We start from the raw sequence: 16425 nt of genomic DNA on the forward strand, positions 1-16425 counted from the left end.
TTCTTAGGATGAAGCCAAATTCATGTAGGGAATAAAAAAGAAAAGTTCTCTAAAATAGCAGAGAGACATTAAATCCTCCTCAAATCAAGACCCAGCTCAGATGTCATTTTCTTCCAGAAACTTTCTGTACTCAGACTGTCATAGGTAAGAGGTGTTAGCTTTATTCTGTAGTTTATAATACACCAGATCTAGATTTATATATAGAAATTACAGGGGTCAACAAATTTGTTCCAATAAGAAATGGATTGCCTAGTTCCATTTCACTAGAGGTATTCCCATAGAGACTAAATGATATTTGACTAGAATTTTGTAGTAGAGCTTATTTTGAAATAAGTGATGTAAAGATCTAGATAACCTTGGCGGTCCCTTTTAAATCAAGGTTCTATGATTCCAGCCGATCTAATAACAATTGAAACAAAATCCCAAGATTATGTCACTTCTACTTTAATCTTGGGTATCCAAATCACTGTTCTCTCAAACTTCTAGGGACAATAATATTCAAATGAGACTAGAAGAAATTTACAAAGTCAATTGATTCCTCTTCCCAACTTGCTATGTGTGGACCTCTAATTAATGAGAAAGCAGATCATAGTAGCCATCCTGCTTCAATATATAAGGAAGGTATGAAGTGAAACTAGAATTAATAGACTTTTACTCTCTTAAAGAATTATGTGAGTAAAACAAAAAGAGGAGAAAAGGAAGAAAAAGAACAAGAATGAAAATGTTTTAATAAAAAAAATCATGATTATTTACACTTGTAACTTGATAAGTGTATAAATGTAAACTTTTATTGTTAGTGTCACTTCACTTGTGATTCATTCCGGTTCAAGATTAATACTGTCATTTGAGCATACAAGTAGTGAGAAAATTATATTCACAGAATATACATCCACGTGCATTCAAAAGTTTGTCACTTTTTTAAGCGAGTGGTATAGACACTGTGCCATTGGCTCTGCTCCTGCTTCTTAAATATACACTGGACTCAGCTGTGTCATCCACACGCTCTTCACTTTTCTTTTCTTTCAGGCTGTTGATGAACCTCAGAGTGATTTCATCCCACTCTTCAGGCAACAACATCAGCAGGAACCCGATGCAAATTATGATGGTGGCAGCCAGTCGGACAACATTGAATATCACCTCCTGTTTCAGGAGATCCACAGCTATAAGAAAGAAAAACCAAGGAACGTCCTAGTGTAAGTATGTGTTTCTTAAACTGCATTGAATATGAAGCATTAGAGTCTGAGTTCTTTCTTTCCAAGGTCTTCTGAAATCCTCAAAAACCTGTTCTTACCCCCACATGTCTAAACAAAGCTCATTTTCTAATGTTCCCAATATCTAAAATTCCCTCTCCACTCTCCTCTTTTTTTCTAAATTGTATGCTTTCTCCATTGCTCAAGTCAAATACAACTTCTCTGAAGCCTTTCCTCATTATGTGAGTTCCTCTGTATTCTCATCATACTTTATTAATACCTTTCTTATGCACTTTCTACTTTCTGCATATGTTATGTTTATTTGTACATATCATTTTCCCTTTTAGCCCATAAGTCCCTTGAGGTTGAAATACTATTTTATCCATCTTTAGATCTCCTACTTTGCCTGGCAAAATGCCTTGTGCATATTAGATGCTCAACAAAATTGCTTATTGAATAAATGAATATCCATTCATACATAGCTAGGCAGGGTAACAAACCTTTCTCAGCAACTGTTTTCCTCCATTGGTAGAGTGAGGAGGAACCACAGCTCTTTTTTATTTAATTTTTTTTGCACTTATTTATGATATATGATTAATTAGTTTGTAATTTTGTTCCATCAAGATGGTATAGTTTAAATGCCACCATTTTCGTTTGTCATGGAGATTACATGTATCAAAAACAAAACATTTGATATTTAATCTCAAAAGCAAGACAGCAAAAAAAAATTTTAATTATAAAAATTATACCTGTTATTTAGTGACTCTTGTCTGTCACTTCCTTGTATGGACAAAGCCCATAATCTACCACTCTGAAGGCAAAATCTCGGGGTACAAACAAGTACATATTGATCTTGTAAAAACTTAGAAAATATCAAAAAGCAATTGTACCTGCATTCCCAGGAACACTGAGCACAGTGCCAATGGAGATGAGGATTGGGTACGTCAGCACAACTCCAACATTGACTAAGATGTTAAATGCTATAAAAGAATTAGAAGAAGAGAAAGAGAATGAAAAGAAATTGGTATGTTGGGGTTTATGCCATTCTCTCCTATCCCCAACTGTAAAGTTGTAATTTCTTTAAAAAGAAGCAAGATGGTGAAATAATTAGCAGTCTGACCTAATCATCAGGAAGACCAAGATTCACCATGAGCAAGGCATTTAACCTTGGACCCATCTCAGACTATAAATAATAGACCAGTTGCTTATTTACACAGTCAGAAGAAGTTTCCATGCCTGGAATTTCCTATATTAAAGACAACCCAGGCCAAAACCGGTATTTTCACTAAAGAACTCATAAGACATTTTGTACATAGCTTTAATCAGCCTTTTGATACATAACTGTGAGCATGACTTCCATTTATACATCTTCCTTTTATTTCTAGTACCACTTGTGCTGTCTGCTCTCAGGACAAGACTCTTTCTAAATTATGAATACAATTTCTATAATTTCTCCAAAATTCTTTCTTAATCCTAAACCTTCAAATCTCTCTTCTAATTATCCTCTTTCTCTTTACAATCCAAGTGTCCAAAAGAACTTCATCTTATCCTGATCAATAGAAAATTAGGGCACACAGTTTTAGAGACAAAGAACCTCTCTTCCCTATTCTATTTAGTTCCTTTTAATTCAAATACCTCATTTATAGAAGAGGAAACAGAGGTCCAGAGAGGTCAAGTAATTTGTCCAGAGTGAAACAAGTTAGGCAGGCATTTGAATGGGATTTAAAGTTAGCATTTTTTTTCACTGACCCCATGCTGCCTTGTAGTCAGAATGCAATTCTCCTTGTTTGACAAGTGAAAGAAAATCACTTTGCTTATTTTGCTACTATAATATCTAGACCTAGAAAAGATGTGGTAATGCTTGTGCCATTGGAAATGTCAGAGAGTAAATCTGGACAATAATGATAATATCTTGGAAAACTTGCACCAATTCCAGAATGCTATGATACTGGAACATTATGCTGGAAGGAAGGGAAAAGCTTCTTTCTAAACAGCAACAAGTACTCTGGTAGATTTTTATGCTCAGACAACCCAGACAACATCATAAAAACTAAATGGATATTTGAATAATAATAAGGAAAATGTTTTATAACTACTTTCCCTATTAATGCCCCATACTTGAGAGTTGATTTTTGTACCAGTTTTTTTAATTGTTAATTTAAAAAATAAGCAATAAACAAGTCATTGTGAAATCTAATATTTTTGTAGTCTATCTTATCAGAAAATGAGTTAAGGATGAATTTAGATGAAAACAGGAAAGATCTAGATATTTGGGGGGAAATAAATAAGAAAAATAGTAGCATAACCCAATAAAGGTCACTATAAGGCAAAGCAAGATGAGCTATCAATCTTCCTTTAGCTTGGTCAAAGGAAGAATTAACTCCTCCTTTTGAATAGGTATCAACAAGTATTTACTAAGAATGTTCTCTATCAGTCACTAAACTGGAGTTGCAAATAAAAGCAAAACTACAGTCCCTTCTCTCAAGGACCTTCTTTTGTATTTCTTTTTAGGCTTTTAAATTTTTAAGTAATATTTTTTCTTCCAAATGCATGTAAAACATTGAAATTTTAAAAAAAGATTTTGAATTTCAAATTCTCTTCTTTCTTCCTTCTCCTCCCTATTCCCTGAGACAATAAGCAATTTGATATAGGTTTACATATGTACAATCATGCAAAACATATTAATTAGTCATATTGTGAAAGAAAACAGAGACTTTCTTCCCCCCCAAAAAAAACCCAAAAAGTTAGGAAAGCAAAAAATATTATGCTTTCATTCTCATTCAGACTTTATCAGTTCTTCTTCTGGAGATATCAAACATTTTTCATTATGAGTCTTTTGAAGTTGTCTTGGATCATTGTTTTGCTGAGAATAGTTGTTATTCAAAGTTGATCATCATACAATATTGCTGTTACTATGTATAGGGTTTTTCTGGTTCTGCTCACCTCACTACCTCAGTTCATGTAAGTCTTTCCAGGTTTTACTGAGAGCATCCTGTTTGCCATTTCTTATAGTGCAATAGTATTCCCTTATTATAATAAACTACAACATGTTTAGCCATTTTCCAATTAATGGGCATTCCATCAATTTCCAATTCTTTACCACCACAAAAAGAGCAGCTATAAATATTTTTATACATATATCTCCTTTTCCTTTTTGGTAGTATCTCTTTGGAATACAGACATAGTAGTAGTATTGCTGGATCAAAGGGTATGCATGGTTTATCACTCTTTTGGTGTAATTCCAGATTGCTCTCTAGAATGGTTGAATAAAGTTTACACTTCACCAACAGTTTAATAGTGGAGGAGCTTACTTTCCAATAGAAGAGGCAACACATAAAAGGGAATGAGAAGTTATGATGGCAAAGTCAGAAGGATTGCTAGGTCCTTTCTCAAAATAACAATTCCAAGTGCAATTCACCTAGTGGGAGAGGAGGGCTGGAAGAAGAAAACTTAAGAGTGGTAGAAAAATTCAGAGAGTACAGGCTTTTTCTCTCTTTTTCCTTCTCATGCCTTTTAACATCTATTAAATATATGACTTGAATTCCCAGGTAGTTTATTGAACAACATCTAAAATTTGGTTTTTGAACCTCAGTAATTTAACCTTCCTCCCTTCTGAGTTTGTTCTTCTTACCCAGTTTCATTGAACATATTCAAGCAAACAAAACTGGAAGAAATTCAGTAATTATACAGCTTTTAACACATTAACACACATGCATAATGCCACTTGATGAGGTAGAATTTCCAAAGGATCTGGCTGTTCTAAGTAACTGATAGAAGAGCAAAAAGTGTGGCTTCTTTCCTTTTTACCCTGCCTTTAAGGGAAGAGCAGATGAAGACAAAAAGTAGAGAAATAGACAGGAAGGAATAGTGAGTAAGAAAGCAGAAGAGGTTTTGGAGGCAGAATCTCCAGGCAGTCTCATCAACAAATGCTGGCCCTTCATTTCATTTGGCTTCTGGTAGGTTCTGGGATGTCTTTTACAAGGTGTAACTGCTGCTCTTGGGAACTCTAGTCACCAGCGAATGTTGAGATGGTCAGTGGGTAGTTTATTCATCATGGAAAATGTCAGCCCAAAAACCCCAGCTGGAACATTAGCATGGCTCTTTTTATTCAATTATATTTTTAGTCATGTCCAATTCTTCATTACCTCATTTGGGGTTTTCTTGGCAAAGATATTGGAGAGGTTTGCCATTTCCTTCTCTGGCTCATTTTGCAGAGGAGAAAAGTAAGGCAAACAAGTTAAGTAACTTGATCAGGATCACACAGCTAATAAAATGTTTGAGGTCAGGTTTAAACTCAGATCTTCCTGACTCCATGCTCAGCATTCTAGTCATTGTGCCATCTAGCTGCCCTTATCTTGCCCTTATCATTGCTATTCTCCCTCTTTTCCCCTCTCCTTAGGGTCATGTCTTTCATTCTTATTTTTTCCTCCAAGAGTCAGAATTTCATCAAATTTTTCAAAGTTATTGTGAACCCCAAAATTTGCTGAGACCAAATGCCCCCATTCATCTGATTTGCATCTCTGAAATTCTCACTAGTATCTGAATGGGGCTGCTGGCAAAAAGATAAGGTCTTAATATGATAATAAGAAATAATAAGAATTTATTGAAGTAGATTTAATCAGAAACCAATCAACATGAATTTATTTATGTCTATCACTTGTCTGAGCTAGCTGTCTGTTTTAACTTTTTGCCTTATAAGATAGAACCAGTGGAAATCCATGGCAGAAATGTTGAGTTTAGACACCCTAAGAGTTTATTTCATTGGAAATGTCTATAGCCCTAGTGATAGTCTGGTCATAGATTTTGGGCTGGAAGGCAAATCAGGAGTCATCTAATTCAGCTCCCCTCATTTCACAGATGAAGACACTGAGGCACAGATAAAGAGAAAGTACTTGCCCAAGGGCACAAAAGAATTGGCAGAGCTGGGATTTTAAATTAGGTCCTTGGGCTTCTAGTCAAACACTTGAAAGTGTCTCATCCAAGAGAGATATCTGGAAGGCACATTTCTTCAATTCAGTTATTTCGTCCATCTTCCAAATTTTCCCATTGGTGGTTTTAATATATTGTAGGTCAGCATAAGAAATTAAATGGGAATGTTTTGAGAGTTTTGCAGAAGCCACAGATGACACAGAAAAAGTTTAGAAACTCGGAAATGCATAAAATATATGTATAGTATTGTATACTATCAATGTATTTTAAATTTTAATATCATAATAATTCAGATTTCTTCTCTGATATGAAGGGAAAGCCAAAAGTTTATGCAGATTTTCCAGATCATGGGGGTGCTGCACCATCTAATCCCTGCAATGTGAAAGGGATGTGTACTTCAATGTATTTAGGATATCATCAACGATGGTATTCTTTCCTGTGGCACAATTGCAACTTATCTATCCTTTCCCATTTTGTGCAATTCTTGTCTATGATTTTCCATAAATCCTTCACAGGTATATATCCAAGAATACCAATACTCTCGACATTATCAGGTCAACAATGAAATGAACAAATTGTGTCTGTTATGCTTTGCTCTCACAAATTAACTAGCCCACCCTCCTCTCACTGAAATCAAGTCAACAAAAATTTGTTAAACACTTTTTCTATGTTCTAGGCACAGAGCCAAGTGCTCAAAATAGAAAAGAAACTAAACAAAACAGCATATTCCCTCACAAAAGAATGAGGGAGACAACATGCAAACAGCTATGTACAAACAAGATTTATACAGTATATAAATTTGAAAAAATTTCCAGTCACACAATCTCTTTGTTGGTGTATTTTCTGCCAACTTTTGCATGTGATTCAATATTAACAATGCATTGTGATTTGTTTGCCTTCACCATGCATCTCTTCGTTGTTCTTTGGGTAACAAACAAATTTGATTCCTCAGAGATTATAGTATTTCATGATTTGCAATCATATAGGACCATTAGAAGACACTAGTGATAAGATTTTGTTGTTTGAAGAACAAACAGGATCTTTCTAAGTAATATATAACTTGTCAAATGCAATCTAAATTGCTTTCTTTATTATATTCAATTCAGGGGTTAGTTCATTGTCTATCTGTAGTGTTTGTCTAAATGTATATAGACAATAGATTGTCCCATGTCTAACTTAATATTATGAAGACAAGAGGCATTTCTCTGTCTGCTTGGTTTTTCCAGTTTAGCCATGATAAATTTGTTTTTATGATTACAGATCCCATTAAGAAGGTTCTGCAATAATCTGAGATATGACATATTATGTCTTCTATAGAGAAGAGTATTTAGTTTATATTTTCCTATGATAAAAAACTTTTGAGCACGTATTATCAATAATTGTATATTCATTTATTTATACATTCATTTACTACTACACAACTAAAAATATATATTATAAAACAAAAACAAAAATGCCATAATAGAAAAATACACAAAACAGATTTTTTTTTAAATGAGATAGAAAAAAAAGAATATTTGATCCTGGAATCAATGGGAAAGCTCTGGTCTTGTATCAAATAGGAAAGTGACATGATTAACCCTGTGATTTAAGAAAACCATTTTGGCAATCATGTGAAAAATAGATTGGAGAGGAAGAAGACTCAAGATTAGAACAATGAAAAGGCAGTTGAAATAGTCCAAACAAGGGATGATAAGGTCTGAATTAGTGTGGTCACAGTGTGAGTGGAAAAAAGGGGACAGATGTAAAAGATACAGAAATAGAAAAGTGAACATTTGGCAATTGTTTTACAAAGTTAGTTGAAGGAATGGACCACCCTAATGATAGTGGTGCCATTGAAAGAAATAGGGAAGTTCAGAAGAGGAAAGGTTTTAGGGGACGAGATAATGTAATATACTTGCTCATCTTGTGAACTAATTTCATCCCACCCAAAATGAAGAGAACAGAGTTTTTTTGTCATTATTCTGGAATAAAAGAGCCTTTTGAAGTTATACTTCTAGGGATGTCTATTATAACTGACAGGTCATCTGGGGAGATAGTGGATAATTATATTGGAAAGTGTAATATTTTCTAACTAATACCTTTACAATTGTTCCTGTGGATACTTAGGAAGTAGTTACATTATAATTGTTTTGAGGAAGAAAGCTAAAAGTCATCTTAAAAAGTGGAAGATTAAGAAGTTTGCACAATGGAGGGATAGGTAGCTTGGAGAAGTGTTGGAAGAGAAGGTCAGGATCGGTTGTGTTGGAATAAACTTCTTTGGATATCAAGAGTTGAGTGAGATGAAATCCAGATTCCCATCTCCCAATTGCATCACAATTCTTGAGTTCAGACCACAGCTTTAGTTTAGGTCATGGCCACCCAGGAAATCGCAACCCCCATTTTGGAATCCACTGATTTTAATAGAGAATCCTTCACTCATTGTAACAATGCACTGGCCATTTCCAAAACAATAACCAACTGATATCTCATATGTGAATCAAAGATCATCAAAGAAAATAATCTTTACAGTTGAATCTATCAAGGAATCTATTGTAGTATATGCATAAGACAGATCCTGTTAGAGAAGATTTGATGGCATTTGGCTTTACTGAGAAATAAATCCCTTTTTTTTTTGTATTGTAGATGAACAATAAACACAATAGGATCTTGTGTTCTTTTCATTTTTCAATTAATTATAGGACTATATGTAATCTTTCAAAATATGTTTTCAAAAGTATATCCATTCCCTTCTCAAATCTCACCAGTGATATATTTTATCATACATGTAAACTACTTTCATAAAGATGTCATAGAGATAAGAAAGTAATTGATAGTTGCTAATGTCTTTCCAATTATCTTTTTTTTTTTTTAGTAATAACACTCTTCTCAGTCATTTCTTGCTCTTAACAGTACAATCTACTTTTCCATTACCTATGTCCTTCATATATCCTTTACACTATTTCATACCATGTTACCTACAATTTTGATTTTTTTGAGATGATAATCTTTTATGACTTGTATTCATGCAGTATCACTAAGAGAATATTGACTTTTTAAAAACAATAGGATGTGTTGGCAGGGGGTAGCCTAGTATCCTAGAAAGAATTGTGGAAGCAGAGCCAATATGGGAGAGTAAAGACAGGGACTCACGCAAACTCTCCTCCAAATTCCTTTAAATAATGACTCTAAACAAATTTTAGAGAACCACAACCTAGAAGAAGGAGTGGAAAAGATAAAAAGTCAAAGACAATTTAGAAGGTCAGCAGGAAAGAGCTGGTGCACCACAGTGGGAGTCCAGCATATACAAATAAACTAACAACAATTAACCAAACATGCATAATTTCTTCATGAATATAAATTATCTCAATGCTGAAATAAATAATAAATCTTAAATATTTAAATATATAAATTACAATTACTTTCCAAGAAGCTTTTTCTCGCCAATATCATGTTCCAATTGGCTTCTCCTTTTCATTCTCCAATTCTCCTATTTAACAGATCCAATTCAGTTAAATTGCATAAGTATTTTTAAGCACATACTTTGCACAAGGTCACTATGTTTTTCTTGTTATTGATTTACTATTTATCATCTATGGAGTTAATTATTCATTCCAGCACTCATGTTTAAAAACTTGTTTAAGGCAATATCACCTTGTAGCATAAGAAACCTATCATATTCTCAATATTTAGAACTGCTTACTTCCCAAGTCTGGACTTCATTCAGTGAAGAATTACATAAAGATCCAATCTTTAGATAATGCAGTATAGGGTGATATAGTAGGGAACTATTTTTCATGGCAAAGGATGGCAGACTGGAGAGATTTTTTACCAAGTAATGAAAATTGCATGTAGACTTAGCTCCTATCTAAAAATCATCAACCTAGTCTTTTAAAAAGAAGCAATGTAAATCAAAAGAAAAATAAGTAAGCTTCCCACAAAGAAAAACCAGTCTTTAGTATTAAAAGCAGGCCTGTAAATAAAGCCTATTATTCTGAGAGGGGGCAGGATTTCCTACCCTTCTGAAGTTATATATGAGATTCAACTCTAAGTCCTACTATACTTTGGCATTTTCACTGTTTCCTTTGCCTATTTTTTTTAAAAGATTCAGTTCTTTTACATATCTAAAATATGAAAAGATTGGACTAGAGTCTATATAACATAATTAGTGCATAAATATCCTAATATTTAATAATATGCATTATTAATGCATAAATAATAAATAAATATCTAATAAATATTAGAATGGTATAATTTCACTTTAAATTTCATTGTCTTGAATCTATCATTATCAGTTCAACTATGTAATATTTTTCCATGCTCACACTATCACAATTCATGCCCTATCATATCTCAATACATCTATTGTTGCCTTTATCCACCCCTTCTAAACATTGATGGGAAAAACCATCTTGTTAACCCTGCTAATTAGTTTTAGAGAAGGAAAAATTTGGGGATAAATTGAAAGAAATTGACTTGAAAGAAAAAGCTTCAATCTGAAGGATGAAAAGGATTAAAGACTAATATCTAAAAATAAAAACTGAAGGAGAAGAAAAGGAGAAAATGGTTGGCAAGATAAAATGAGCTAAGAAAAATCCATTTAAAAAAATTTTAAAACAAAAATAAACGAGGAAGTAGTATGCCCATAAAGTTATTGAGGGAAATGAAAAGACGAGATTGTCTATTGGGTTTTTAATAAGTAATAGAAAGCAAAAAAATAATAATAAAAACTATGATGATCTTGGTGCTTGAGATGTGTTATAAATATCCACAAATAGTTCAAAAAACAAAGCCAAGAATCTCAATTAACATTAAAAAATCATTTTCAGTGACTTTCACTAAATAGTTGATGTTTGTATTTCTCTCATAGCCAAGAGACTATAGTTTACATTTCAAACATAGACTAGTCTCCCTCATGAAAGAGGCAGGGGAACTCAAGGAATACCCATCCATATGTCAGGTCTTCAACAAACATGCATGGCACCTAGATCAGGTAGGCTGGCATGCATAGCCATAACATATACGATTACCAAAAACAATGAATTGATGTGTTAAAAACTGGAAGCAGGTCTTCCTTTGAGGAAAAGATTAGTTTGAGAATAAATCTGATATTTCATAGAAGGACATAGAGAAGAAAATATCATATAGAGGAGGAAGGAAAGGAAAAAGGAAAAAAGTTAGAAATTATATATAGTAATAGGAATATTGTTTTAAGAATTCCTGAGCAAATAAATTATTGTCTATTATAAATACCCAAATTAATTATAAAAGACATGTAGGAAAAGAAGCTATTAGCATCCAAAGAAGGAATTGATAAATAGAAATATGTATAGAATAATTTTACATATATACCTATTTGTGTCTAATAATAGCCATCTATAAAATGGGAAGAAGAGATTAAAAAAAAAAAGAAAAAGTTACATGATAATTTTATTGTATATTTGAAAGGAATGGCAAGTTGTGCATAGTAGATTTGCAGTTTCATGTTCGATCATATTTTTTATTGTACCATGTTATAGAGATGCTTATTTTATTCCACAAATTAAAAAGGAATATAATCTGTTTAACCTTATTGAATTCCTTTTTAGGTTTCTCTTGAGTTTTATATTTGAACTTTTCTTCTGTTCACTTCTGGTCTTTTCATCAGGAGTGCTTTAAAGTTCTCTATTCCATTAAATATAGATTTTTTTCCCTCTTAAAAGATTATACTCAGTTTTGCTGGGTAAATGATTTTTGGGTATAATACTAGTTTCTTTGTCCTCCAGAATATCAGCTACATGCAAAACTTCAAAGAAAAATGTGACTGGTCACAAACCCTTCCCCCCATCAAAGAATTCTTGGAATTATTTTAAAAATCAAATAAAAGAGTCCGAGGAAAAATTGGGAAATGAAATGAGAGTGATGCAAGAAAATTATGAAGAGAGTCAACAATTTGATAAAAGAGGCACAAAAAATATACTGAAAAAATAACACCTTAAAAACAGAATGGTAAAAGAGGCACAAAAATCTACTGAGAAGAAAAATGTTTTTAAAAACAGAATTGGAAAAGGAAATTCAAAAACTCACTGAAAAAAAGAATTCCCTCAAAGTTAGACTTGGGAAAGTAGAAGCTAATGATTTCATGAATCATCAGGAAAGAGGGTAAAAATAATTTAGAATAGAAGAAAATGAAAAATAATTCACCAGAAAAACAACTGATCTGGAAAGTAAATCAAGGAGAGATCATTTAAGAATTATTGGATTACCTGAAAGTCATTATCAAAGAAAGAATCTTGATATCATATTTCAAGAACTTATCAAAGAAAACTGCCCTGATATCCTAGAACCAGAGGATAAAATAGAAATTAAAAAGTTCCACCAATCAATTCCTGAAAGAGATCTCAAAATGAAAACTCCTAAAAATATTATATCAAAATTCCAAAGCTTCTAAGAGAAAATGTTATAAGCAACCAGAAAAACAAAACAAAACAAAACAATTCAAGTAACTTGGAGTTAGAGTTAGGATAACATAAGATTTAGCAGCTTCTGCATTAAAGGAATGGATAGATTGGAATACAATTTTTGGAGGACAAAGAAACTAGGATTATGCCCAAAAATCATCTACTTAGCAAAACAGAGTATAATCTCTTAAGGGAAAAAAATCTATATCTAATGGAATAAAGAATTTTAAAACATTCCAGATGAAAAGACCATAACTGAATAGAAGAAAAGTTCAAATACAAAACTCAAGAGAAGCATAAAAAAGTAAACATGAAATCTTAAGGAATTCAATAAGGTTAAACAGATTACATTCCTCTATGGGAATATGATATTTGTAACTCCTAAGAACTGTATCATTATAGAATAGTTAGAAGTAGTATACATAGACAGGGAGCATAGGTATAAGTTAACTATAGTGGGATGATTTTTTTAAATGAACCTAAGAGGTGAAAAAGGATGCACAGAAGGAAGAAAAAAGGAAGAGGCACAATGAGGGAAATTATCTCATATAAAAGAAACATGCAAGAAACTTTTTACAGTGGAGGGAAAGATGAGAGGTAGCAGAATACTTGAACTTTACTTTCATCAGAATTGATTCAAAGAGGGAATAATATAAACACTCATTTGGATATAGAATTCTATCTTGCTCTACAGAAAAGTAGAAGGATTGGGGGAATAATAGAAGAGGGATGATAAAAGGAAGACTGGATTGGGGAAGGTAATAGTCAGAAGCAAAACAAACTTTTAAAGAGGACAGAGAATGATAAACAGGAAAAATAGAATGAACAGTTCAGGATGAATAGTAATTATAACTGTGAATGTGAATATAATGAACTCTCATAAAAGAGAAGCAGAATATAGAATGAACTAAAAAACAGAATCTGACCATGTGACAGAAATACCATACTTGAAGCAGAAACACACAAGAAAGAAAGATAAGGGTTAAATTAAAATTTAATTTTTTAAAAGAAGAAATTAGATACTCTGATGAAGGAGTTTGTCTTCCAAGGATTGATAAATCCACAAAAGCTGTCAGATAAACATAGAGCCTGTTAAGAGAGAAAGTAAGAAATAATGATAAGTAATAAATTCTTGCCCAGGGATATTGCAGCAGCTAGTTATCAACTTATTAATAAAAATAGAAAAATCTATTGTCTCCTCTGGATACTAAAATATAACAGAGCCTTCTAAGATGTGTATTTATCTCTAGTGAGTCACATGCAAACTAGTAAAATAGTGCCAAAAGTAACCTAAAAGTACTACACAAGATTGTTGAGTATTGGGCAAGACACTACAGACCATAGTGGAGCAAGTAGGGTTTTTCTCACAGTTGTTGCTCACTGAAGGCAGCAGTATAGAAGACGAGAATTAATTTAGGAAGTAAACAGCTGGATAAGAATATGGTGTCTCAGAATGGAATTTGGATTTCTAGGTAATGACTTAAGATATAGAAAAAAATAAGATACTAATCAGAAAGTGTTTCTAACAAAAGCATCATAAATTAACAAAGGCTTTAAAATAAAAATAGTGGAAAAGGAGAAATGTTTACTATTTATATATGTTTACCAAGCTAAGTAGAGAGTAGCTACAATGAAGGAAGAACAGCAGTTGAAATACTAAAAGTTCATAAGAAACAAAATCCAAGAAAGGAAGCAATGATGATACTAGTGGCCTTAAATGTTTATTCAAAGATGCACATAATGGCAGCTAGATGGTGAAGGGGATAGAGTATTACCCCTGAAGTCAGAAGGACCTGAATTCAAATCTGGTCTCAGACACATAACACTTCCTAACTGTGTGACCCTGAGCAAGTCAGTTAACCCCAATTGCCTCAAACTTTCTCTCTCTCCCTCCCCAAAGGATGCACATAAGTTGGGTGAAAAAGAGAACTAAAGGTCAAAAATAAAGTAAGCATAACAGACTATGTCACATTTTCCCTTCTTCTATCTCAAACTCTAGGAGGTAGTGTTCACTCTCCCCTAAATTTTTCATCATATTTACTCTATTAACTTTCTTCCTCTTAATGAGAAACAAATCCAGAATAGAATTTCCCTGTTTTGGTTTTTCCAATTTTTGAACAATGGAATTGTTATTAAAGTAACAAGATACTATTATCTATCTTACTTTTGATAGAACTTCAGGAGTTCTCTGAAAAAGTTACCCATATCATACCAGCCTGTCAGGCTTACAATCAATTTCCTCTCATCTATTTCCTCTCTCTGTCCAGATGATCCCTATACAGTATAGAAGGATAGCAAACACTCTTTAATGACAAATTAGCTTCTTTCTTCTTCATTGGTCTTTATTCAAATGTATTCAATTTTCTTTCCTTCTTCAAATCCCCGAGTTTACTTAAAAATGAAGCTGCTTATATTTAATGAGGGGTGGAGCTTCACATTCAATAACTTTTATAACACCAATTAATGGGAAATCAGAGGAGGGACTTGGGCTTCAGGATAGAAAGTAAAAGACTGCCTTCACAAATGTGTCTACTACCCTAGGCACCCATTCATGTAAGAATGTAAAATAAAATCTTTCCTGCATTCAAAAAACAAATCAAGCCACTTAAAATGTTTCATTCTCAATTTCCTCATCTGCAATACACATTCTTCTCAGAGATTTTATGAAAATAAAAAAAAAATTAACTATCACCCTAGCTTTCTGTTCCAATCTCATCTTATACTGAGCTTTAGCACTATTGACACTATTTTATAGAATTGTGCAATACTTTCATTAATTTTCTGTTTCCTGCCCCTAGATTCTATCTTCTGTACATGAATTAAAAATAAAAATTCAAATTGATTAGTGCATCACTATCTTCCAACAATTTCTGTCCCCTTCACCCTCATTATCATTATCTACCTTTCTATTTCCAGAATTTCATTCTTGAAAATCATCCAAATCTCAAGGACTGATTTTCCCTATGAAAAAGCAACACAAAACAAAACCAAATCCTCAATATCTGTAGAATGCTTTAAGATTTGCAAAGAATTTTACATATATTGCCTCATTTTAGTCAAGAAAAAAAGGGTAGATGGAGTAATAATAAATGACAACAAGGAGAAGAAAGTGCTATGTTTTCTCTAAGAAAAATAACTTTTAAAGCAAAAAATGACATAAAATTGTGGATAACAAGGGAGTTGATGGAAGTAAGATAGTGTCTTGCTACCCCTGATGAATTCAAATCACCTGGCCCAGATGAACCACATTCTTGATCAATGAAAGAAATGGCAGATTTAATAATTTAGCTGCTATCAGTGATACTAGAAAGTTTGTGGAAAAGTAATATTTAGAAAAGAAAACAATGATTACAAAGCATTTATGTAACTTCCACAAGAAACATTCCTGCCAGACTAATCATACTTTTTTTTTCAAAGGTTAAACTAAACTGGCAAATCAGAAAATGCCATAATTATATTTTCCTTAGATTTCATCAAATCTAAAACATTATCCTATAATATTATAAAAAAGATGAAGAGATATTAGTTGGATGACAATATAATTAGATGAATTTGCAATTGGTTGATTATCTGAATTCAAAGAGCAATTACTGATGACTTAATGTCAACTTGGCATAAGGTCTCCAGTTTATTGCTCCAGGGATCTGTACTTGTCCCATTATTGTTTAATATTTTTTATCAAGGACTTAGATAAAAGCATAAATAGCATGTTTATCAAATTTGTAGATAACACATGCTGAAAGGAATAGCATAATATAACTGAATCAGGATTCCAAAATGATCTCTACACTCCAGACCTTTGAGCTGAATCTAATAAGATGAATGTAATAAAGATAAGTTGTAAAATCTTTCATTGGGTTTTCTAAAAATCCGTTTTGCATGTTCAG

General features: G+C 32.7%; 1 protein-coding gene across 1 annotated transcript in view; it reads right to left on the minus strand.

The window, feature by feature from the left end:
- Positions 1 to 766: 766 nt before the first annotated feature.
- Positions 767 to 16425, minus strand: part of SLC35F4 (solute carrier family 35 member F4) — a 265371-nt gene continuing 249712 nt past the window's right edge. Inside the window, exons 7-8 of the mRNA XM_051977734.1 lie at positions 2081 to 2170; positions 767 to 1160 (exon numbers count right to left, since the gene is read on the minus strand). Coding sequence (XP_051833694.1) covers positions 919 to 1160; positions 2081 to 2170 — 332 coding nt within the window. The 3' untranslated portion in view covers positions 767 to 918. The remainder of the gene's footprint in view (positions 1161 to 2080; positions 2171 to 16425) is intronic.

Source organism: Antechinus flavipes, chromosome 2, assembly GCF_016432865.1.
Source record: "Antechinus flavipes isolate AdamAnt ecotype Samford, QLD, Australia chromosome 2, AdamAnt_v2, whole genome shotgun sequence".
NCBI lineage: Eukaryota > Metazoa > Chordata > Mammalia > Dasyuromorphia > Dasyuridae > Antechinus > Antechinus flavipes.